Raw genomic sequence first — 25078 nt, forward strand, 5'->3', positions numbered from 1 at the left:
GGCACATACCCACTGTGTGGCCAAGGAGACTCCTAACACCAATTACAAAGCCTTCAGCAAATTCTTCAGGTCCTTGAACAGCACCCTGAAAATGAGGTTTATTAGAAATAGAAACAGAACTATGCATTGGTGCATCTGCTTCACACTCATGCAAGTAAGGTAGTATGTTATTTCTTTAAAATTAACATTAAAAATTTACTGCTTTCTGACCTGTTCAGTGACAACAAAACTGCAACCCTCCCAATATATTCTACCAGCCTGCTATAAACACACAGTCACAGGATCAGCGACTCATACCTGGAATGGCTCATAAAAGAAAGCTTCCACTCCCTCAGACAAGCCTCTGATTAGGCCAAATGGATTTCCAAGAACATCTAATCCAAGCACAAGGACATACATCTGTTTCAGGAACTAAATAATGAGGGGAGAAAAAAGGCAGAACCCAAAAGCAGTGTTAGGAGCTGTTGTTACACACAGTTCATGTCAGAACCCAAAGGTGGTACACTTTGTAATTTACTGCCCAAGGAAGGTGTTAGAATACTCAAATGCTCCTACTAGAGTGGAGATAGGCTTAGGCAGATGATGTATTATATGTTAGATAACTAACAGATACTGTTACTGAAGAAAGATAAAAATAAAAAGAACAGAAGGAATAATTTAAAAAAATTTAAAACACATTTAAGGACACTTCTCTGTTTACATTTTCATAATTGTGTCACCAGATCCCTACTGCAGTATCATGAGATAAATTAGTAGCTTTCAGAGGTATTCACCTTTTCTTTCCTATTTTCTACATTCTCTGAAGCATATACTCAAAATTTGACACAAGGCTTGACTAAATAATTACCTGTTCACTGTAATGTCTAACAACTCTCTTCATCAGTTGATCTCTCTTGTAGAACTGATATTTGATTTCAAAGAAAGCGAGTCTGAAAGAGAAATAATCACACATCAGTAATGGAGACCCTTCCTCCTTCAGTGCCTTCAGGTAATCCTGAAGCCCAATCCTCTTCAAAAGGATCCCAAACCCCCTCATCCCTCACTCCTCCCTTTCCCCCAAGGAAAAGAGGGAACTGTATAAACTTACACCAAAGTTTACCACGGATCCAATCAGTAAGTGTAGAGTAGCTAAAGTCAAAATATTAAAAAACCCCACCAGTTTTATCATCTTACTTGAAAACAACGTCATCCACATCTGTCAGAGTGGCTCCAATGCTTTTCAGCAGCAGGTTCAGAGAATGGATGGCTATCATGTCCTCCCCCTTGTCTGATGCTTCCCCACCAGAAGCCAGAGACAAACTCAAATGCAACTGTCAAGATAAAATGAGTAAAACAAGACAAATCAAGGCCAAAACCACCTCCAAAGCACAGCAGACAGATTGTGTGGTGCATGTGCAAAACAATCAGCGGTGAAAGAGTGGAAAACTCTGATGAAATGTGCCATTTCAACAAACATGCTTGTGCTCACATTGGTATTAATATAAATAGATACATATATTATCAAATACCTTAATTGGAGAAATATGGAAATGTTCAAAGAAGCTGAGCATGGACAGGTCTGTCAGGGAGGACTCCATCAGCTCAGTGTTCAGTGCATCCACATCTGGCTGAATTAGTTTAGACTGGTTTTGTCATGTCAAAATGAAAAGGGGAAAAAAAAGGAAGTTTATCTCATTAGCATATATGTAATATAATTAATCATATATCTAAATATATGTCATATATATAAAGAGTAGAAATAATAATCATAGTCAAATACAGTTAACTACTTAAATATTTAACTGTCCTAATGTATTTCTTGTATCCAGGGTAAACAAACAAAAAAAACCCCAAAACAATCAACAGCATAAAAAACCAACACCACAACCCCACAAAAACAAAACAAAAAAACCTCTCATACACAACAATTTAACAATTTCTGGGTCATTTTTTCATTTTATACTACACTGATATTCACTTAAATTCCTCAGTCACTTAAGGAATCACTTCCATAGGTTCTTTGGGGTATTTTTTATTTCCTCACAAAGTTACAATTTTTACATAGAATATCTGAAAATGTTTAACAGAAATACCAATACTAATTGAAAACTATCTTATTATGTCCCTTAATTCACATTTGTGAAATGCAAATTCACTTATTTAAACTGAAATTTTCAGGAACTTGCAACACTAGAACCATGAAGGTTTCAGGAAAAATCAATTCTTCTCACACATTACCCTTTGTCTTTCAGCTTCTGGGTCTGTAGATGGAGTGAAAAGTTCACCAAGTGCTCCTAAAAATCCCTGATCAATTTTCAGTGCCATTTCCTGGATAAGAACCATGAAGTACCTAAAATGGGAAAACCAAACGTGCATACTTGGAGAAGTTGAACTGGACTATCCCACGCTTGCCCTACACAGTTGGAGCTTGGCAGGATTCACAATCTACAGTATCAACTGTCAATGTCCCTCAGAAATGCTTATTGACCACACAAACCTACATTAATGTAGTTTATTCAACCCTAATACTTGCAAAATTTATCTAAAAACCATCACCAAATACTTCCCCATTCCCACATTACAATTCCAGGCCCTTCATGGATAGCACAACCTGAACAACACATTTCCAAGTGCCTCTCTTCAAGTCATACTATTGAATATTTATTTTAGTAAAATTCACCATCCTCAAATACTACATTCACACTAGCTGGGTACAGATATTTGCATTAGAAACCATCAGTATCATGTTTCTGTCTCATTTTTAGTGCAGGAACTCCAGACACAGACATACTCACTAACAAACCTTTTATACTGTACTGGGCCACTTGAAATCATTTGTTGTTGGAGCACCAAACACCCAGCACTGAGCAGACAGACACACAACTCTGATAGTGCAGTTCAAGATGGAAATTATTCTGATCATGAAAGAATTTGCATAACAGCCCCATCATGTGGTCAGCCCCTGCTTTCTAAAAACAAGTTCCATTTAAAACAATGTTTTTTCATGGGAGACATTTAAAAATCCAGCCAAAAGTCAAGCGTTGTTTGGATAGGAGAACAAACTGTAGAGCAAGGTTCCCTTCTAAAATATATTTAAAACACACTAAATCCCTAAAATTGTGTGACAACACAGTGTTAAACTCACTTGAATTGCAGCACTTTGCTGTACTCGTTGAATCTGGTGATGACACTGATATCAATGAAGGGTTTTGGTTCTAAATAGAAAAAAAAGCAGCTAAGAATATGCCTAAAATAAATTGCCAAGTTGCTACTTGGCTGAATAAATCTGATATTGCCATGGGCTTCCTCTTACCTGAATCCAAAGCAATGGACTTGGGAGGGGGTACAGGATGAAACACAACAGGAAACATCGATCCTGGCAACTGATTATCCACCTAAAACATTATTGCATCATCACAGGGATATTTTAGTGACACGATAAACACAATTTCCCTTTTAGAAGACTTGAGGTTGTGTTGAAGAAGAATGTCAGCCATATCTGGGGGGAGCAGGGCAGAGTGAAGGGGTTGCTCTGGTTTTATTGTCAATGGCACCCATCAGCTCTGAAAGCTCAGATGGGGGCAGTGTGGCACAAGGGATGGGCCCAGAGGGTCACACCCACGGGCACTGCCAGGGCTGCCCTGAGGGACACACTGACTGCAGCACTCAGACTGCCCTCAGCCCAACAGAACACCAAACCTGGGCACCACGTGCCCCACATCTGGAGACACTGCTCGGCACAGATGAACACAACCCAAGGCTCCCTGCTCAGTGCACAGACACGGGGAAGGAGGGGCAGTACCTGCAGCCAGTACAGCTGAGCCCGTAAGCTCCTCTGGTGAGGGGACTGCTTGAATTCCACCTGAATTCCCGACAGGAAGTTCCGGCGGATGCTGCACCGGACTGGCAGACGCATTTCCATGGGAAACTTACTGAAATTCACCTGCAAGTGGGAGGGAGCAGAGCTAACATAGACTGAGAGACGATCAGCTGTTCTGTTCCTGGTAAACAGGCCAGCAAATAAAACCTGGGGTTTTCCTTATTCCCCGATCTGATCACATGGCTACTGGATTACTCCACAAAAACCACAAGTCAGTCTGACAAAGACATTCAATTGTAGCTTTAGTTGTCCCTCAGCAGAAACCTGTGCCATCTTAGTAACATTTTCTTCATGAGTTCTGTATTACACTGGATAATTACAGATATTTACACACAGCTCACTACTTTCCCTATAGATACAGGACCTACAGATACAAGGTTTGATATCATGTACTATAAATGCCCCACTGGCATGTACAAAACCTCAGTGTTCAGACAGCTGAGAGGATATGCATGATTTGCAAATGAAAGGATGATATAGAAAACAAGCCTGATTATGGTCCTATAAAATACCTGTGTTGAACTTGGCCATTTAAATACATTAAGTTTATGCATGGAACACAGGCATGTACAATCAATGTCTGAGAAAGATCAGGTAATTGAATTGATTTACAGAGTCTGAACACTCCAGGCTCCTTTATCATCTCAAGCAATGGAAACTGCAGCTTCCTAAGAAGCTCAAACTAAGGTTTCTACAAAGAATTTAAGGCACCTCAGTGTGAATACAGGTTCACAACTAGCATGCACACACCAAGCAACCTCCTCTACCACACAAAACCAAAATTCTTTGAGATTTTTACTTCATAACACAGGTCTGGGAATGCCTCAATATTGCCTCAGTATCACCACAGTACAGAAACATTGTACTGTGTAAAATGTGTAACTATTCAATCAAAAAGGTTGCTTTCTGTTTCTGTTTCTCCTAAAACAGCATCTATCCTCGCTTAGCAGAGCAGCAATCAGTTTTAGCTGTTGCACATGTTCTGCAGAGAAACACTGAACCCCACACATACCTCAGTGTTGCTGTCCAGTTTATGCCACCCAGGACCTTGGAAAGCTGTCTTAGAGAGATACTTTTGATAGGCTTGTTCCAACAGGTTTATTTGCTTTTGATTAAATGGTTTCCACTTGTGCTTTGGTTTCCTTTCCCAAACAACACCAGAACTGCAGGACAAATAACAGTGTTAACAATTTGAGGCCTCATACCTTTTTTGTGCATGCAAACGATGTAAAATATATTATTCTAATTTCTCAGGATCAAAAAAACTATTTCTTTAATGCAAGCCAAAAAAAGGAGGCAGTTAAATCCTACTGGCTCTAATTTCACAACAGGGGTATAGGCAAAACTTATCTTTAATTAAAAAGCTTCCACTTAACTAAATTGGAAATATATCCCTTTCAACTCTAGTACTGAAATTATAACAAGCTGTCCCATTTTGATTTTTCAGAGGAGTATTTAGACTTCCACGTGCAGTACCTGGTAATTCCTATGTAAGAGATTTCTTTTTTATTTTCATTGTTAACCAGAGAAAGCCCCAGGCTGTGGATGGACAGGTTTATTTCTTGGTCAGGTTGCTCCAGCTCCTCTGCCTGGCGGGCTTTAGAGACCAGAGCCACGTCATCAGTGAAGAGCAGCACCCGCTGACGCCCGTCCAGGAAGGACACCCAGTGGATCTGAGTGTTGGCATTGTAGGGGAACTGGCCACAGTCATCCTGCATTGGGAGAAAAGTGGATTCCATCAGTAAATCCAGGCTGCTGCTGGGTGTTCTGAACAGCTTTCACACACACACACAAAGCAGAACTCAGTGCTTGCCCTGTTTGTTTTACTGTCTCCTGATGATTTGGTTGCATCTTGTACCTTAACTCTGAAAACAAGTGGGAGGTTGGGATATTCCAACTTGGAATTTAAGTGTTACTTTTCACAGCAAAAATGTTTAAAAATTAATTGTAAAAATCTTCTGGTTTTCCACCCTGAAAATTCAGGGCACTTTGGCTTTAAATATTTGCTATTCTTTATTTTCTTGTGAGTTATCACCATCAGTGACACACATTTAATAAAGATGAATCAGTAATTTTACAAAGAATTACTAGAGCTAACAACAACAGGTATCAACTAAAACACAATATCATAGCACTAATATGTAATAAAGGAAAAGAGGGGCTTTTTCCCCTTTTGTAAACTAAAGATTCCAGCACTATTTGTGGTTTAGAATAATACTGGAAATCATTAGGAAACAAAGACCTTCACAGCAAAGCAAAAGGTAATGGGAAAGAAGGCAATAAATTATAAACCACAAAACAGTAAAACACATGACAACTGTTAAGATCTCTGAACTTCAAATGCAGATATTCCTTACTTTTTAATTTGTGAGGGAAAATTCAGATCATTAAAGCCCTTTTTTCAAAAGCCCCAAATAATCATGAATGTAACCATAATTATAAAGCCAGGAAATCAGTTTCAAACTAAAAACATTTTAAATGTAAAAAATTTGACCCAAAAAAATGTTCATACAGTAAAGCTGACTGGAGATGGTTAACTGAGATCAGTTGAGTGAAATTAAACCCATTCCCAGCAAAACTGAAACACAAACTTGATTTCCTATCCCTCCTTTTAGCTACTAATACCTTTCAGTTTTCTTAACTACGCCCAGCCAACACACAAACCACCTGTGAGGAATTCAGATTTTAGTGTGAGGTACAAGCAGGCAGCTATTTCGAGACAGACAACACAGCCCACATTCCAGTTAAAGGAGAAGAACCTTCCTCCAGGAATGCTTGCTTCCCATTTTCCAACAAAACACCTGCTCTGTCTTATCCCACAGTTACCTCTGCTTCCAGTCACACTGCCCCTGTTCCTCTCAGTCATTTTTCCACCTTGGTCATTATTATTTTGCCCCCACCCCACACGTTTTCCTGGTTTAGTTCTGCATGAGTTACAAACGTGGAAATAGCTCTGAGTGAGCAATTCAGAATTCTCTGCTCCATGCAAGCATTTCCCACAGGAAGTGAGAGTCACAACAGTGGGGGGTTTCTCCATCTTTAGGGAGATACTTAAGGCAAATGCAGCACTGCTGGAAAGCTGGTGAATTATTCATCCTCTCTAGTATTTAGATACTTCCACAGCTCCTACACTTGCTGCTCCTTCTTCCATATTCACAAAATCCAGAGTAAACGCAAGCTGCAGTTTGTGTCTGATCCTCTGAATATATTATTCTAAACATCCAAAATCTTGCTGCTTGACAGGAGGCTCAAAGGTCTCTTACAGGACAAGACAGATGTGAAGTTACTGAGGAAGTTTTCTCCCAGGTAGTGTTAACCTTTTAACAGTCCCAGACTGGTTCAGCATTTCCTTCTCCCCTTCTGAATTTACCTTAAGTAGGTCATGTTCACCAAAATTCTGGCTGTAGCCCCAAGTCAATTTTCTTGGTTTAGTTGGATCTGTCCAGGCAAACAGGCACACTTGCCTTGGTTTCAACTCCATTTCCTTTTGTAATCCACTGCAGAGTAAAGGAAAAGCAGCAGAGAACAGCATTCACTGGTTAGGAGCAGTGAGGAGGGGAGCAAGCAAATCCCAGTGCTAAATCCTCCCCCCTCCAGCCTCCAGGGTGAGGGGTGAAGGACCCAGGCCATCCACCCCAAACAAGGCCAGCTGGAGGTTCACCAGCTCTTGGTGAGCCTGGATTTATACTCCCACCTGATTCCCTCCACTGTCTCAAACTAAGACAAAATACTTCATTAAAAGAATATGAGAAAGAAAAGGGGTTTTACCTATTTTTCAAGGTACCATAACGGTAAAAGAGAACTACTTTCTTCCCAAAGGGCAGCCCTGGTTAAACCATCAGGGGTGAGCAGTTTGTGTCACCTACCTCTGCTTGTACCTGAGGGAGTCCCACGGGGTGTGGTTCACAATCAGGGCTGGGGCAGCTCCCTCGTGGTAATCAGAGAAGGTTATGAGAGTAGAGTGCTCAGAAACATTCACATCCACCAGCAAGCCCCCATTCTGGAGAAGGAGTTAGACAAAGTCCAGTATTTGTTCTATACATAAATTCAATTTAGAACAGACTAAACTGCTCCTTTTAGATCAGTCTTTCACTGGCCTCTTATAAATTGAATAAGGAAATGTCCCCTGCATTATCCAGTAACAGCAAACTCAAACACATTAGTTGCTGACTTTAGGCAGGTATCGGTAGCATCCACAAAATATTTTTTGATACAATTGAAAAAATATAGTAAAATTACAGATTTTTATTAATTACTTCATTTGGCCAAGTTCAGTAAAAAGTAAATGTGATCATTCCCTTCACTTTCTGTTACAAATTCAGTCCCATTTAAAACTGCAGGTTCCTGCATATTCCTTAAAAATGTGAAGGTCTAGACCAAGTTCAGTGTAAGTTTGTAAAGTACAACAAATACAGCAAAAACACATTAACAAACTGAGCAGAAAAGTTCTGTTCATTAAACCTCTCAACAATTCACCCTGACTCTTTTCTCCTAATGGCTTTCCAGAGACATGCCCAGCACCACTGTTCTCATCTGCTGGTACAAAGGAGGTACTCCATGCTTTCCCTTTGCATTGTCTCTTCAGCCACCTTTCTCAAAACGCTCCTCTGGCAAGATAATTTGATTTTCCTGAGACATTTTAAGGTCTGAGGAAGAGGTGGGAGGGGACACATCCACCTTTGGAAAAGGTGCTTCAGGAAACGTGGAGAGCTGGATTATCCAGACAGTGACCTGTATTGCAGTTAGTTATGATCAGCATCACCTCCAAAGCCTTGTCTGAGCATGCTGTATTTATATACACATTCCCTAATGCAGGCTAGGGGAGTACTGAAATTAGTAAGATTCTGCTGATTGAATCATAAATTAGTTGGCCCATGAGCTGAGTGTGGCCAACATGCAGTGGATTATCAAGAAAACAAAAAATGCTATTCCTTTTAGGATAACTATTAAACAAACTGAAGGCACCCAAGACATGCCCTCTGCCAAAACCCCAGATGTCAGAGGTGCAGTCTAACATTTCACCATTTGAACTCAATAGAGCTGTTCATCTTCTTACAGGGTTAACACAAGTAAATTACATTGACTGCACAGCTATGAAAACCATCAACAACACTGCAAACTTGATTCCCAGCCTTTTTTATGCCTCACAGCTGAAGGGCAGTGTACACACAGTTTTGATCCTCGATGATCCTGGTGAGTCAAGCTAGCAGAGGGCTAAAGTGGAGTTTAGAACAGAGCACACAGTCAGTCTCACCAACTCTTCCAGTTTCAGCAGGGTACCATTGTCCTGGGCATTAAACAGGAATGGTTGGGATGGGCTCTCGTAGCCAACTACTCTGACACAAAGTTCACCAGATGAGCTTTCAGGCCAGAATGGAAGACACTGTGAAACAAGAAATGCATGTGAGTTGAACAGTTCCTGTTGTTCAGTACAGTGAGCCAGCAGTAAAACAAACAGGTTTGTGACTATCTCACATGCCTTAGTTCTTACCCAAGGAGCTACTGATGAACATCTCAGCTACATTTACTAAGTTACCCAAACTGAAGCACTCCATTAATGTACCAACATATGCAGCCTGTGCTGCTCAAGTTCCCCTGAGATGTGAAGCACCCAGGTCATCCCTCAGAAGTGACAGCTCCCATAAGAGAACTGCTCCTTCCTCAAGTGACACCTCGAGACCAGCTGTTTGTCTGCAACAACATCCAAAGGGAAAAACATGAAACATTACCTCTGAAGCTGAGATATAATTCCATTTATTAGTTGGAAGAGAGCCACTGGGACCAATTTCTCCAACTTCAAGTTCCAGAGAAGACTTGTTTGCTATTGTGTAGAATGGAGTGAAGGTAACTATCCTGGTCAGGTTAAAACTGCTCATTTTGATGCTGACTCCAACCTGTCAAACAAGGACAATTTGAGCAAACAATCAACAGCAAGCTTTGAAGAAAAGTCAGGATGGAAAAGAAGGAAAAGCCAACACTACAATTACAAAACCTGGCACACAACACTCCTGTTCTGAACAGCTGAAATAAAAGAACCAAATGATATGGAGTAAAGTCAGCAAATTATGCAACACAATTAACTCAAAAGTCAAGTGACATTTTAGCTGCAGCATTTTGTAGCTGTGGCATCTGTGGGGAAAACCCAACAGGAATCCTCTAGAGTAAATAAAGGCAACCTAAATTGACCATTATCATCAGAAAACAGCTAAAGAATACATGGAAACACAACTCCCCACATATTTTTATTCTGCTTAGTTGTGGAAATGTAGTCTTGGATAAGGACTGAAGACCTGGACACCTGCAATTATGCATTATGCTATGAACTCTTCTCTCCATTATGCACATTCACCACTGTGTTTTCAAACAGCCCAGAACTGCACATTTGTTATACAAACCACGTTTATGAATTGAACTGAAACTTCTATTGGTCAAACTACTTGTTGCCACATGCAGACCTGAATAGCTGGGGTATAAATGTCATTAGCCTAAATGTTGAATATTTCCATGCTTGAAAAGCAGTGTAAGAAGTGAAAAAAGGCCTTAATGAGGGAAAGAAGTTAAGGCTAAAGAATCCCAAGAGAGCTTCCCAAAACACAGTAAGATATCTTACCAGGTAGTCCATGTTATTAGCTGAACACCTGACACATCCATAGCTTCCTACAGTATCGAGGGAAAAGCTGCTGGACCAAGTGCTGGTTGAAATACAGAGCTGGATCTACAGACAAAAAAACAACAACATGCAAAGTAATGCAACAAATGCACTGTAATTCTACAGCTCGTGCATTAGGGAGTGCAATCGCATCACACAGAGCAGTATGAAGACAACACTTCAGTGCTTTAAAACCTTCTGTAAGTTTAGATAACTTACAGTTATCTCTATATATATCTATAGTATCACTACTGATGTTCTGATTAGTCTGGGCCTGAGTTCTGGAGATGTTACAGTACGAGGAGCAAATAGAGGAGCACTCATGGTCTGCTCGAGGCAGCATGCACATTTGGGAAAAAGCCTATATTTTGAGGTGGGAGGAAATAAACACTGTTTCTACAACCATTTTTTCAACTACTGTTGGGTAAGAAAAGTTATTTTAAAGGAATGAAAGGATTTTTTCTGGAAAAAATCTTCTGCTGCAGTACTCTTCACTTGACCATGCAAACAGCACACCAAGAAAAAATCCAAACTAAAGAAATGTGTTTAACACAAAACAGCGTATTTACAGTGTGCATTTTAAATGTCAAAGTACCAAAGAAACCAACTGCCAAATAAGAGCCTTTAGGCTTAAAAACTACATAAAAATACTCTTTATAGGAAATGTCTGTGCGTTTTCCCCCTCAGAGCAGGATTTATAATCAGCATACCTTATTTTTACTAAAGATGTTTTTCTTTTTAAACGAGAACAGAACAATGTCTCTGTAGTCTGCTGGATGCTTCACATGAGTGTCCTCAGCTCGGTACTGCAGAACACGGGAGGTCTTGTTGATGATCCAGTAGGGACTGAAGACGGCCAGGACCATGCGGCTGCCGAGCCTCCTGGTGTGGATGTAAACATCCACGGTCATGGACGCTGCAGAGTGCGAGGTGAAGCACACGGGGAAAAACTCCGGCATCCCCTCGTGAATTTTAAGATGCCCATTCCAGTCTTTGCCTTGGTATTTTAACAGCACAAGTTCCATTATTTCTCCGTTGATTCTGGAATGGAAAACGTCTGCGGCGCTCCCTTCGGTTAATTCCCGGGCTTCTGCTGTGCCCTGCAGCAAAAGTGGAAGAGGTAAATTAGGATTTTAATATATAAAATTACGGCATTCAAAACCCAGCACTTTATTCTCTTGCAGGATGCACACTTCAGGTATCTCAGTACCTGGCAGAGTTGGCCAGGTACATCCAAATTCAAAAAAATTAATCCCCAAAAAGGCCAGAATCAATCCATGATCTGCCTCATTCATTTACAATATAAAATACAAACCCCAACATTCATTATCTTACACACTACATTCACATGCACTTCTTAGTAAATACAGTCTTACATAAAACTGAGTAAAGGATTTACAAATAAACCCTAAAATAAACTTACCTCCAGTAAATATCTCAAGGAGTACGGCAGAAGATTCCTCACAGTGAGTGTGGGGTAAAGGTGGATAATGTAGGCAGGATCCCACTCCTCTTCATAGGGTGAAATAAAACTGAGTTCATCAGGTACAGCTGTTGAGCTGATGATCAGAGGCAGGAAATTTGTCTCCATGGCTGGGCACTGCAACAAGCACTTCACTTCAGTGCTCCTGTGCAGCTCCTCCCTCCAGGCAATGTAGGTGGTGGACTCTCTGAACTGCCCCTCGAACACCCCCGTGGGCCGGACATACAGGTGACACCTGCAGGGAGAGGGCAGGAAATGGGACACAACAATGGGATTGACAACTTAAAGTCACTGCTAACACTCTACAGTGCTTTTGCAGCACACTCACTACCCAATCACACAGTCACACAATCAAGCAGGTTGGAAAAGACCTCTGAGATCATCGAGCCCAACCTGTGACCCAACACCACTGTGTCACCCTGGGAGCAGAGCCCGACTCTCCCTGGCTCCCCCCTCCTGTCAGGGAGCTGCAGAGAGTGATGAGGTCCCCCTGAGCCTCCTCCTCCCCAGGCTCAACAACCCCAGCTCCCTCAGCTGCTCCTCACAGCACTCGTGAAAAGGCAGCATTTTGGATTTGGTAGGAAAAATTCCAAGTGCACATTTTGGTCAGGAAGATTTCCAAGTGCACATTCAAGCTCCCCCAGCAGTGCTGTATTTGTGCATCAGAGATCAGCCCTGGAGAACATGGAAAGCTTACGTGTAGGAGTGCAAAGGAACATGGAATTCTTCCTCTGGCCTGGAGATGCCAATTGCCTCCAGCACCCTGGAGCCTTTAGCCAGTTTATAGATCATAAATGGGATGGAGAAATGGTTCTTGATCTGGAATCAGAAGGCAGAAGTTTCATTGCATTTCTGCAGTACAAATTTCTAAAGGAAAAAGGATGAATAACAAGAAGGAAGAACAGCAGTAGCAGATTTAACCAAACTCCTCTAGAAAACAGACTTTATGTGTCTTAAAGCAAAATACAATTTTGAAGGAGACAATACACAAGCATAGGAGAAAACACTTCATTTCAAGTCCCATGAACTGAAAAACATGCTTAAAATGCCAAGTTGCATAAAAAGTATCTTCGATGTTGAGGATATTAGAAAGTCAAAAGGAAAAGGAAATAACAGATTTTTCGTTTATCAGTAAGACACACACATACAGAATGCAGATCAAAATTCATGTAACAAAGAGAGCAAAATACTTAATATTGGCCTTTGAGTAACTTCTTGGGAAAGTTACTCAACAAGATCTCAGAAAAGGCATTAAGGAAGAAAGGCCCAGTCGCTCACTGCAGTGCTCTGGGCTGGGTTTTTACCTGCAGAGGGGAGCGCACAGTGATGACCTTGTTCCCTTCTGTGGCGTCAATCTGCACGATGATGGAGTGGGAGTGGCCGGCAGGGCTCCTGGTGTTGTACAGCCGCCGGCCCGGCTTGGCCACGGGAATGCTCAGGGCGTCCTTGTACCCCTGCAGTTCTGAGCCACAAACACACACCGAGGGCTCAGTCAGGCCAAACAAATCCCACTGCCATCCCCTGCTGCAACAGTTCCCTGCAGTGCAACAGCAACAGCCAGGATCAAAGCACTCCCTGGCAAAAGCACCTGAAATGGTACTTGAGTAGCACTGAAGGAAAGCTTTAAGGCCCAAAGACTCCTCAAGACTGTAACTTTAGATCCACAGCCCAGGAAACGCCCCAAGCAGTAAACAAAGGTGTTCACTGGGTGAGGTACTGAAATGCAACACAGAACATGATCTTTGTATCAAGGCCAAGTACCTTCAGATGGGATGTGATGGAAAGGAAAAAACTCAGATTATGTATTAGTAGCTGTTGCATCCCATTCTCTTGGGAGTGTTTTCTGGCAAAGCTAAAAACCAGAAACATAACTGCTCTGGAGTAGCTGGGTAACTGCAGGAAGCCAAACAGCAGTAAGAAAGTAGGAGAAATGAAGATCCTGTTTAACAGGAGCTGGAATGCACAGGGCTGTGTCACAGGGTCTAACATGGTCTAGCCATGACTCCACCAGCATGTCCATTTCTTTAAAGGGGGAAGCAAAATTAGTGTTCTTTTTACTCTCTGGAAAACTGGAGAAAAGGAATTTTACATGTTTTTAAGAACTCCAGTAGCTGTTTTGGGCATCAGTATTCAAACGTGGTTCCAACCCCATGTACTGACATGCATTTCCCCCACACGGATTTGCCCCTGCTGATGTTGATGTTCCACTAGCAGTGCTCCCCAGCACAGTACCTAAGTTCAAGGAGAAGATGGTGCTCTCCTGTCGGTGCAGGGCAGACAATCTGCCCCGCTGGGGCACCTCACACGCAGAATACTCCAGCTCCAGGCTCTGACCAACCTCGATGTCCTTCGTGTTCTCTTTGCCAGTGGAACCAACTACCCGAAAACTGGAGCTGGGGAGCACTTTGAGAGGCACCCCCAGGGCGTTTTTCACTACAAAAGGTGCTGTCTCTTTGAAGGAATAGTCAAATGTGGAGGCAGTCGCTTCGGAAAATGCCTGGAATTAACACCAAATAAAAACTGTCACACATACATAAATAGAACATATCCAGAAAGGCAGTTCCCAGCAACCAAAAAGAGTGGCAAAATTATATATATAGCAAGACCTATGCTTTGTATAATAGTATTTCAGGGAAGTGAAGGTCACTTCCAGAGAATTTAATTTATTCTGTGATTTGCAGTACATGTTGATGCTACAATAAGCACTCCTGCTCCTCACAGGGTGTTTTTCCAGTTCTTGGGTTGTAAAAGAAACATAAGATCTGGGACAAGAGGAGTCATAAGGACATGGAACATATACATGCTTCATATTCAATCACAACTTATGCTTACAAACAATTGCTTGGTTCCACAGAGCCATGAAAACTGACTGCCAGCAGAGACTTACAGTGTCAGCAAGTACTTACAGAACTGCTGCAAAACTGCTTTTAATTTGGAATCAAAAAATAAACAGGCATAAGTCACATTTTGTAAAAATGGTTTGATTTAGTAACCAAAATCTCTTCATCCCCTAAAAAGAGGAGGGAAAAGCAGCCTAGATCATTCATAAGCACATCTTCTATCACCAGAAAAACAGGGTATTTTTAACACACTGGACATTCTACTCCTACATTTTTAAGGCCAATCCTAAAATGCACACTTTCAATAAAGGAGAAAAACTGGAAAGGAAGGTAAAATTTCTCTTTTAATATTTCAGAAAGAGTCTTGTAGGAAATAGTTGTGTTTATTGGAGCCTTTCATTTTCATTTGCATGTATGATCTTTCCTTAAGTCCTGCATAAGCACATTTGTTGCTCTGACACAGAAGCTGCTTCTTTGAAAAGCTCAGCACCGCCTTTTTGTCAACCCCAAAAGGGCTAATGGCAGTAAAACTCCTCAGCCCTTCCAGGTACCACCTGTCAGAGCTGCAGAACAGCCACTGACCTGTGACTGGCAGCCAGTAAAGTTCTTTTTTAAAGAAAAACCAGAACTTCCTACAGAACCCCACAATTCAGCCTGTTCTGCCCATTGGAACTACCTTGGCCAGGTTACTGCAAACAGCCAGACAACACTTGGATATTGTGATATTCATTGTGTCCTTGGAGGAGATGCTAATGGCAGTCTGGGGCTCAGGAAGAACGATGAAATCATCCCCAGGCATCAGACTTCTCTCCTGGACAGGGTTAGTCTTCATCTGAAAGAGAAAGTTCATTGGGCCTTTACGAACACAGAAGTTCCTTTCTCCTGTGTTAACCCAGGAAAAAACTTGACCTACACTTGACAATTCACCAGAAAAAGTAAACCCTACTTTACTTGTAAAGCTCAGATGCCTTAAACAAACATGGAAATTTTATACCAACACTGAAGGCAGTCATTTTCTTTCTGTCATGCACTGGACAATTAACATTATTCAGAAAAACCTTAAGATGTCTAAAAATGGATTCTTTTTCCCCAAGTGAAACTGCACATCTCCCTCAAAACAACAGCATTCAAAAGGTCAGTGTTCTGCCACACAAAACTCTGAAGACATTTGAGAACAGCTGCCTATTCAAACCATTCACATGGTTTTTTGAGTAGTTTACATACCTCCAGTTTCAAATTCCACTGCTTCTTTCCTCCTTCAACTCGTTCAATAAGTGGCTCCCACACTGCATAGGTTTCATTGTAATAATGAATCTGAAGACATAACCAAAATTAAATAAAAATAAAAAACCAGGTTCCTTCCAATAGAAATTATTATGTAAAACATTAATAAGAAAACAATCCATTTTGGAGGTTCTAGCATTAACTTTTAATGGCTTAAAAATTAATACACAAAAATGTGATATATCAAATTTTTTCATCAGTAAAGATCATTTTTGGAGAGTTCATTTTCTGGCTGTCTTTGAGAGCAATCAGACATCCTGGTAACACTACCATGTGGTTGCACATGTGGCTGTATGGAATTTTAACCTGCTGCCTCCATTAGACTCTATCACCTTGGAATGCTATCTCTTTTTGAGAACAGGGTGTGGTTTCTATCTTACCAATGAACTCGGTGCCACAGGAACAAGGAAAGGTGGGCAGCAATATGAATATTTAAGTAAGCCAAGCTCATTGTTCATACAGCAAAACTTGAGCATGAAAAAACAGTAGAGAAACAGAGAGGGCCAGATTATTGCACACAGCCACTGCCATTAACATCTACCACTGATTCCTGTAAAAACCACATTTTGCTTGGTCACACTTGCCTGACTGCTAAAGAGCTCCTAAGAGCATCACAATTTAAACCCATTATTAATTCAGCCCAGACAGAGTGCACTGAAAAGTTACTCGAAGGTCAGGAACCGTGCAGAAGTGTCTGAAACTGCTAACAGCTGGATCCCACACACCTCCAGGGATGTGTCAGCAGTGACCTCCATCAGCGACGACCAGTTTTTAAGGACCCCTGAGAAAGCAGATTCCACCAACAGTAAAGGGACAGTGCGATGTCCCAGCCCACACTCCAAGGTCATCTGCACTGATTTCACCACGATGTCAAACTTCTCCTGTTTCACAACTTGTTCCCAGTCCTTATAAGTTTCTGTTGCTTCTGTGGCAACATCAACACCGAGAAACCAAGCATTGCACTCATCCACAGGCTTCACTTGCCACAGATTCTCAGAAACTTCAGCTGCTCCTCTGGAATCCTCCTCTGTTGCCTTGGGTTTTATGGCAGCCATAATGGTAATGACAGTGTTCAGAATTATGGGCGAGATCTTGAACAAAGAGCAAGAATCTTTTATTAAAATACAACATCTATTATAAATGGAAATAGCAAATATTACAGGCCCTCATAAGAGATGCAACTTAAATTCCAGTGCAGAATGCATTCATGGTCCTCCTCTTGTTTTCCTCTCCTACAAAACGTCCCAATTCCTCCCTCACAATCCCACAGGACCGAGCCTGGAATTCACTGTTGCCAATATGTGGCACTACCAGGACAGCAGCCAATATCCATCTTTTCCCTACCACTCTGGAAAGCATTCCTTTGATTTTAAGAGCCCTGAGGTGTTCCCAAAAGCCTGCTGGCAGAGGTCTGTACCCCCACAGTACAACTGTCAAAGGATTTCTGCCTCAGGAACAAGGGACTGACAGTTTTCCTATCAGAAACACCTATTTGTGAACTTTTTACAGGAGAATCAGCAACTCACATCCAGAAATACCTTCACCAGAGACACAATTATTGGTTTACCTATTAAGAACAAGGTATTTCACATGGTGTACCCTTCTGGAAATCATGTTAACAGTCTTATATTATCCATGGACTTGGGGGCTGTGCCTTCTTGTAAGACTGACAACAAAAATAGTGGTGGTGGCAGCAGGGGGAAGGGTTATTTCAAAACTTGGGAAGAAAGTGGTGGGAGGAATCCTAGAATCTGAAGTATTTAAATGAGGCATTTTCGGTGAAGGGACTGTCAACACAAGGAACACATCATGACTTTTTCCACCACAGAGAGCAGCTCTAAAAATGCTTATTTCTAGAATTAAACCAACAGGGGAAATGCAACTTTTAACCACCAAACACCGAGCTACAGTTTGAGAAACACAAGCTGTTCCTCCAAAGACAGTTTTAATAATCTTACCTTAATAATCAGTTCTTCCATTGTTACTGCCACAGTCTGCAATCCTGAGACATGCACCATATTTTCCATGACCAAGGAACAGGGTCGTAACACCTGAGTGAAAAACACCATTGGATTATTAAGGTGACTCCTGGAATCTAAAACTTTTCAAGAGGTCTTGTATTTTTTTCATTCCATAGGCCCAGGGGATGCTGATCCCACAGTAACAACATGGTTCAGAGCAGCAGCAGTTTTTCATATACTGCCACATATTCCAGCATCCCAATTTGCACAACAGCAGTTTTGTCCTAGAAGGTTAAAAGTTACTGAAATAAAAGTTTTTGATGTAATGCTTAAAAACCAGACAAAACCCAACACACAGACTGATAGTACAATGAAAAAAACAGGGCTTTTCTTACAGTAGTAACATTCTTGTCTTGTTTTTCCTTGAGAAAGGCACAGGCCAACACTTTGAAGCCATTCACTTGAGCAGTCATCCTCTGTGCATCCCTTCCAGATGTCAGAGAAAAGTTACACTGGAAGGAAACTTTTAAGGCAGGAGCATCAGCATTGGTCAAATTAGCAACAAACACAACTTCTGGGTCCAGAATCACAGCTTTTACTGTCATATTTGGCCGTACAGGTGTTTCTGTGAAAGTAAAGTTTAAAAAAACCCTTGAATATAAAAGGTTTGGAAGCATTATCATGTACATAATACTGAAACCATGCATGAAAATTGCTACCCAATTACAGAGGTACTAATTCAACAAATGATGTCTCAGTTTTTACAGGAATACAGTGGTGAAACTGAGCATCTCAGTGTTCAGAACTCAGCAGCAAACTGCTCAGTGCTGTAGAGGACAGGATTAACTGTGTACACACAGTCAGCCTAAGCCCTGGCTCTACAAAGCCAAGCTGGAAATTGTTATTTTGTGGCTCAACATCTAAAGTGACTCACTTCTTTAGAGGGAACACTTCCAAATCAAAACCAAATTATCAATACAGAATTTCTTGTCTGAATATGTTTGGTTTCCAAAGAGAAGGAGAGAACCATATTATATTTCTCTCAGTTAAAAGCAGTGATGGACCAGGTCCCTTTGGGAGGGCACTGCAGTGTGGTGGGAGCCTCCTGCACACCAGGATGATTCCAGGAGTTACTCCTGCCCAACTCCTGCTGGAAATATCAGCATATCAGAGCTATGCCATGGAACAGGAGCCACTTTGAGGCTCAGGGCACTGCAGGAAAAGCAAAGGGAGCTGGACATGGTGGGTTGGAGCCAGGAACACTTTTGGGTAGTCCTGACCGTTCCCTGCAAGGGCTGTTTTCCTGGAGTGAGTGTCAGCCCTCCTCCATCACAGGACTTGGGCACTTCTCCAACAAGGGAAGAGGAGGGCAAGTGAACTGCTGACATCACTAGGGCAGTTCATCAAACCTAAGGGTCACTGCTGGTGCTCTGCCAAGGTCCCCAAAAGGAAGGGAGGGCTGTTGGGAACCAGCCTGACAACACACCCCACAGGTGAGGTCTCACCACAGCTCAGACAAGCCCAGCAGTCACTTCAAACCAACAAAATACTTTTAGGAGTGGTCTTTCTTGCCCTTGTTTCATCATACTTTACCTTCAGTCTTCAATCAGAAAGAGCAAATCAGTCTACTGTGTCAGTGGCCAATTTACACATTTTGAGGAATAAATTCATTTCTCAAGTCTGATACCAAGACAGCCTCTCGAAAACTTTTGGAGGAATTGTTTCCAGTGTGAAGTCTGCAAAGGAGGGGAATGGGGGTGGAGGTGGAAATTGGTTTTACAGACCTGTTTCTGGCTTGGATTTCCCAGAAGCAACTTGCTTTAATTGGAACTGTGCAGATCTTTCAGTTGAGGATGCTGGCATCGAGTTAATGAAAAAATCTGCTACTGTCAACAAAAACTCCATACTGGCACATATGTAGAGCTTGTCAAGGACTGCAACAACTTCAGTTCCATTTTTATCCTGCTTATACCTTATATCTATCATAGAACTGTCATGTGTGTCATCTTTCTTGTCTATCATTCTGGAAAACAAGTTTAATAAGAAACATTTCAAACACGGATCTAGAAAAACAAGGATGCATGAGTGGTGCCACTTTTTCCCCCCACGGTGTTTATAAATAAGAATTACTACACAAGCAATCAGTGTTTCTTCCAGAAATAAGAGGGTATAGACTTTTCTAAGAGAGGAGCAACTTCAATTTCAAATTAGTGCACTACACTTTTGGAATGTGCATGTGGCACACAAGGATCACAGTGGAGTTTCGGTGCACAGAACGTTGGCTAGGTTCTCTCTACTCAGCTGTTCTACGCCATTTACTGTAATATGTGAGACTCTTTGTTTGGATAACATGGGAAATCAACACATAAAAGTAGAAACTTGCTTGACATGATTAAAATGACATCATTCATTGCTCAAGCACACAGTATGAGGGGCCACAATATGACAGCACGGCTGAGTTTTGTCAATCCACGCGAAGCAAAGCACGGAAGAAGGGAACAATCTCCCTCCTGAGCTGGGGGCTTTCCATTGCTGGTGCATTCACACTTACCTCGCAGTCACATTCTGAATTCCTTCTCTGAGATCATCCAAGGTGCAGGCCTTGAGCTGAACTTTGACATCCATGGAGCCATCTGAGAACATGTCCCCAGCCGATGCCATGAGGAGCAGGCGCAGCTCTCCCAGGCGCAATCTGTCACTGTGCTCGGGGAGCTGAGCCCTCTGCACGGGGACACGGGAGGGTGGTGAGCACACAGCACACACAGCACAGCAGGGAGCACACCCCCTGGGGCATTTCAGCCATGCACTGCTGCTGGCATCAGTCCTTCAACCACACAAATTAGTCCCAGAAACTCAGTGGGAAAGCAGAAACAGCACGCTGGGCTGCAGTGAAGTTGTTTGTTCACCACGGTGCTGGCAGTTGTTCAGAATGCACGATTGTAGGATAACCCATCTGAACTCCAAATCCCCTCCCAGAGGACCCCCCCACTCCCATCACACTAACTCATTTGCAACACCTCAGTAAGAAGTGGAAACCATATAAAGGCAAAATTAGAATAAATGCCATCCCAGTGTCTTTCTTCCCTGTGATGCTGATTGCACAGGAGTTGTTTTAAAATTATACACAACTAACATTCACTAGATACAAAGACATACAAAGCAACCACCTTCACACCTGCACAAAGTGTATTAAATTATAAAAATAAGGCCACAGTTTACATCTTTCTCTTCTGTTTTCAGCACAGAAAAGATGCCCAGGATTGCTCACATCTGGGGATGTGCAGGAGGAAAGGATGGGGCATTTACACCTTGGATCTGCTTACTAACCATACAGGCACCATGCACAGAACCAGCACCATCTGAGCCAGCAATTCCTGCTCTTCAGGTGGTCATTTTCATTTTGGATAACTGGAATCAAAGCTTGAATGACCACATCAAATGCTGGGTGGGTTTGGTTGGTTGGTTCAGTCACATGTTTCAGTGTGGTTTTTGGAAATGCACCTGCATTCTTCAACTTAAGGACATGCTCTGTCCAAGAAACCTCAAAGCTCCACAAGGCAAGCATTACAAAGCCAACACAACTGATGAAACTTTGGTTTCCTGTCCTGAGTTGTGCCCATGTGAGGTGCCCACCCCCCCTGTATGGGAACAGCTTGGTCACAAACCTGATTCTTGTCACTGTTGTAGAGAATGACAGAAAGTGACTCAAAATTGAAGTCAAATTTAAGTGTTGTGTAACATTCCACACAAGACTGAGCTGTAGAAACACTCTTTTGTTCAGAAGCAAGAAGAGGACCTGTCAGTGAAAAGAAGATATTTTTACATTTCTTCAGAACACTGGGTTTGGGGTATTTTTGCTGTTGGTTTGGGGGTTCTTTTGTTGGTTGGTTTGGTGTTTGGTTGTTTTTAGGATCACAAAGTCACAAGAGGAAAAGCTCTAAATCCAGAAGACTCCTCAAAGCAATTCACACTTTTAATTTCTCGACATCACTTTGTTCTATTCAGTTCATGCTAAAATGACCTAGCACAGAGTGGTTTAAGAACATTTTAAAAAGCTGCCATTAATTTACTGCAGTTCTGCATTCACTTCAGTGAAGAACTACACAAAGTACCAAGTCTGTTCAAGGGGTTTGCACTGCTCTTCCTCCCTGCTCTTCTCATGGTGTAGCAATTCAACTTTTAGTTAGACAGCAATTATTTGACAGTGAGAATTTAAAGTTTTGGGCAAAACCAGATTTTGGCAAAGTGTTAGCAATATTTTATCCAGAGACATGCACTGTTTACATCGACACACTGTCTGAATACTCGTATTATCCTCACTTGTTATAACTATGCATTAACATTCTGGGGTAGATGATTTGGCATTTTCCTTTTTTAACCACCTGCACCTTAGAAGAGTCATTGCTCTGGACTGAAGAAAACCATCCTATAGAGGCAGAATCACCAAAAACATGCTACAAAAACTTCTGACCATCAAGAGCTCACACTCCATGGATGTGCACACATAACTGTTTATAACTGTTCACGTACACAGTGCATCTGCAAGTGAAAAGAATTCACATGCACACATTTAAGTGCTTCAGATAAATGTGATGTTTGGATTTACAAATAGTCCTCTGCCTGAACATGTTCAGCCTTTTGAATTCAACATACCAGATTCATGGGGAACTTTCCCTTTTTTAGGGATCTGTGTAAACTCCACGTTCTCCTGCACAGCAGTTGGTTGGGAAGAAGCCCCCCCGAGGTTTTCAAGTAAAATTTTCATGATAACAGTCAGATCATCTTCACTGAGTGCAATCTGTAAAGTGATAAACCACAAACTTCAGTTTTGGTGACAGAAATAATTTGCCCATTTTTCCTATAATATGTTGCTTGTTAGGAACAGGAGTTACAAGAAATAACACTCCACATAATAACCTCTTTTCAGTCTTGTAAAGGATCTTTGCCTGCTAAAATTATGAGTAACTGATGAACATATGCACTTCTAACAATTCAGAAATCCCCAAACAGCACCAGATAACATTAAAGCCAAGGCTTGCATTGTCTGCACTAAAGCAACTGTCCTTCAGGAGGCCTTCAAGGAGTTAATGAACATGAATCCAACAATAAAATTACAGAACTGTGAAAAACCCAAGCACTACTAAGTGACAAAATGCAGCCACTTAGGCCATAATACAGTGTTAGAAGTATTTTTTCTACATCTGGTTACTTTTGTCTGTCCTCTTTTGAATCTCTTAAGTCTCTGTGCCTCACCAGTGCTGTGTTTGGCCATAGCACAGGTACAGGAATGGCCCAGGGCTCAGGAACAACCATAAGGTGCCTCAGTTTGGTTTTACCCATTTAAATCCATATGGGTAATGTAGGAAAAGGAAAAGCAAAGCCCTCCCTCTGCAAAGATATCAACCATACCTCTAAATTGTGTATTAGAGATACCCTTTTCATTTCTATCAATCTAATAAACACTCAGATAACCTGAATGTTACAGGTGAAACGTGAAGACTTAAATCTGGTTTTTAAAAGCCAACTCAATAGGTAACCTCACTGATTTTACTGACTACTGAGTCAAAGGACAGCTCCAACAGGAAAATAAAACTGGGCTTTACTCCACTTGCACACAGCTACACCACAGCTGTTCATGATACAATATCAAAGCTCTAACACATCTGTAAACTGGACAATCAAGCTGCAAGTCTTTTGACATTCCTAAAGGACACCAACTGAAAAGAGTTTATAAGATCTTTAACTAAGTTGGGTGGTATTCTGAGCAGAAGTGACTTTTGGTGTGGCTCTGCTGTGGCCTGGCATTACCTGCATTGGTTTCAGGTCTCCTTTGATACCAATTGTTGGGCATTTATGATACCACGCTGCTGCTAAATTTCTCTGCACCAGTAAAGTCAAACTCACAGGACACAGAATTTCAGAGTCTGGTTGAGAATCTGTGGATATGATGCACCTGACAAAAGACAGTGAAATCCACAGAGGAAGAATATTCAGCAGTTGCAGAATCCCAAATATCATAGTAATCTAGCAGAATATGGGCATAATTATTAATTTTAAAATAAGTATGTGTGCCCACATGTGCTTACACCCAGGGATGCACTTTAGATGAACTCAGTTACTGTCCTAACATTCCCTTCTCTCCAAGAAGTTTCAGAGATTGTGTCCCTCTACAAACACTCCTAAACTTGGCTTGGGGAGGTTTTTTGGTTGGTTATAGTATGGTTCCATTGCTTATCATCTTTAAATAACAGAAAAATGCTGCATATGGAACATGAACACGTTTTCTTTACAAACACCTTTCAACTCCCAGCAAAGCTCCACATATACCTTGATAACTTCAAATGAGTCAGCTGCACATCCATGCTGTCAATGACTGGAGGAAGAGGAGATTCATCTGAAGGCACCAGCTTGAATTCATTCTGCACTCTGATTAAGCCAAGGTCAGCCACCAAAGCGTTGTATGAAGCTGGAGATTCAGGAATTACGATAACTGGAGCTTTCAGGTTGACATCCATGGAGAGGCGGAAGCTCTTCCTGGCAAAGTCCTTCATGCTGGAAGCTGCCATTTCTGCTGCCTGGGCAGTGACTGCAGTCAGGGCTTCCTGGGCTGTCTGGAAGTTGTTCAGGAAGTTCTGTGCAGAGGGAGTGGAAAAAAGTGAGACTTCCATGAAAACAAGCCTCTCAAAAAAAGGCAAAATATAAAATCAAGACAAAATGTACAGCTGTGGTGTAAATAAGAAACTCCTCATTTAACCACGCAGGTTTCAAAAGACAAAAAGGCTCAAATCACATGCACAAGCTAAGACACTGCTTGATTATTTATTTTTTCAGATACTATTAAAGCTATCAACTCCATTCATTATTTGTTTTGTCATGCTTTTCCTTACTTGTCACTCTTCTAAAAAGCACTTCTAAAAACCACTTCTGCAGCAAAATACTTCCCTGTGCCTGTACACCAGCTCACCACAAGGGAGAGGTGATTACACTTCATTTTATTAAAAA

The 25078-nt window shown here is 41.6% G+C and overlaps 1 protein-coding gene across 11 annotated transcripts in view; it reads right to left on the reverse strand.

The window, feature by feature from the left end:
- VPS13C (vacuolar protein sorting 13 homolog C) overlaps positions 1 to 25078 on the reverse strand; it is a 76299-nt gene that overhangs the window by 15806 nt on the left and 35415 nt on the right. For all 11 annotated transcript variants that reach the window (XR_007628119.1, XR_007628117.1, XR_007628116.1 and 8 more), the window contains 32 exons: positions 24404 to 24708; positions 23885 to 24029; positions 22730 to 22874; positions 21742 to 21872; positions 20628 to 20797; positions 19861 to 20099; positions 18472 to 18701; positions 18074 to 18166; positions 16841 to 17206; positions 16056 to 16145; positions 15508 to 15663; positions 14224 to 14488; positions 13296 to 13453; positions 12689 to 12810; positions 11932 to 12226; positions 11219 to 11608; positions 10470 to 10574; positions 9589 to 9753; positions 9114 to 9242; positions 7726 to 7859; positions 7230 to 7356; positions 5336 to 5571; positions 4872 to 5022; positions 3782 to 3922; positions 3293 to 3374; positions 3125 to 3194; positions 2218 to 2329; positions 1509 to 1622; positions 1174 to 1310; positions 848 to 929; positions 298 to 411; positions 10 to 85 (listed from right to left, as the gene is read on the reverse strand). Coding sequence is in view for 5 of the 11 variants with exons in the window: in XM_050309138.1 (XP_050165095.1) it covers positions 10 to 85; positions 298 to 411; positions 848 to 929; positions 1174 to 1310; positions 1509 to 1622; positions 2218 to 2329; positions 3125 to 3194; positions 3293 to 3374; positions 3782 to 3922; positions 4872 to 5022; positions 5336 to 5571; positions 7230 to 7356; positions 7726 to 7859; positions 9114 to 9242; positions 9589 to 9753; positions 10470 to 10574; positions 11219 to 11608; positions 11932 to 12226; positions 12689 to 12810; positions 13296 to 13453; positions 14224 to 14488; positions 15508 to 15663; positions 16056 to 16145; positions 16841 to 17206; positions 18074 to 18166; positions 18472 to 18701; positions 19861 to 20099; positions 20628 to 20797; positions 21742 to 21872; positions 22730 to 22874; positions 23885 to 24029; positions 24404 to 24708 (5275 nt within the window). In the remaining 6 variants the exon portion in view is untranslated. The remainder of the gene's footprint in view (positions 1 to 9; positions 86 to 297; positions 412 to 847; positions 930 to 1173; positions 1311 to 1508; positions 1623 to 2217; positions 2330 to 3124; positions 3195 to 3292; positions 3375 to 3781; positions 3923 to 4871; positions 5023 to 5335; positions 5572 to 7229; positions 7357 to 7725; positions 7860 to 9113; positions 9243 to 9588; positions 9754 to 10469; positions 10575 to 11218; positions 11609 to 11931; positions 12227 to 12688; positions 12811 to 13295; positions 13454 to 14223; positions 14489 to 15507; positions 15664 to 16055; positions 16146 to 16840; positions 17207 to 18073; positions 18167 to 18471; positions 18702 to 19860; positions 20100 to 20627; positions 20798 to 21741; positions 21873 to 22729; positions 22875 to 23884; positions 24030 to 24403; positions 24709 to 25078) is intronic.

Source organism: Myiozetetes cayanensis, unplaced genomic scaffold, assembly GCF_022539395.1.
Source record: "Myiozetetes cayanensis isolate MyiCay16 unplaced genomic scaffold, myiCay2020 scf14, whole genome shotgun sequence".
In the NCBI taxonomy this organism is placed as follows: Eukaryota; Metazoa; Chordata; class Aves; order Passeriformes; family Tyrannidae; genus Myiozetetes; species Myiozetetes cayanensis.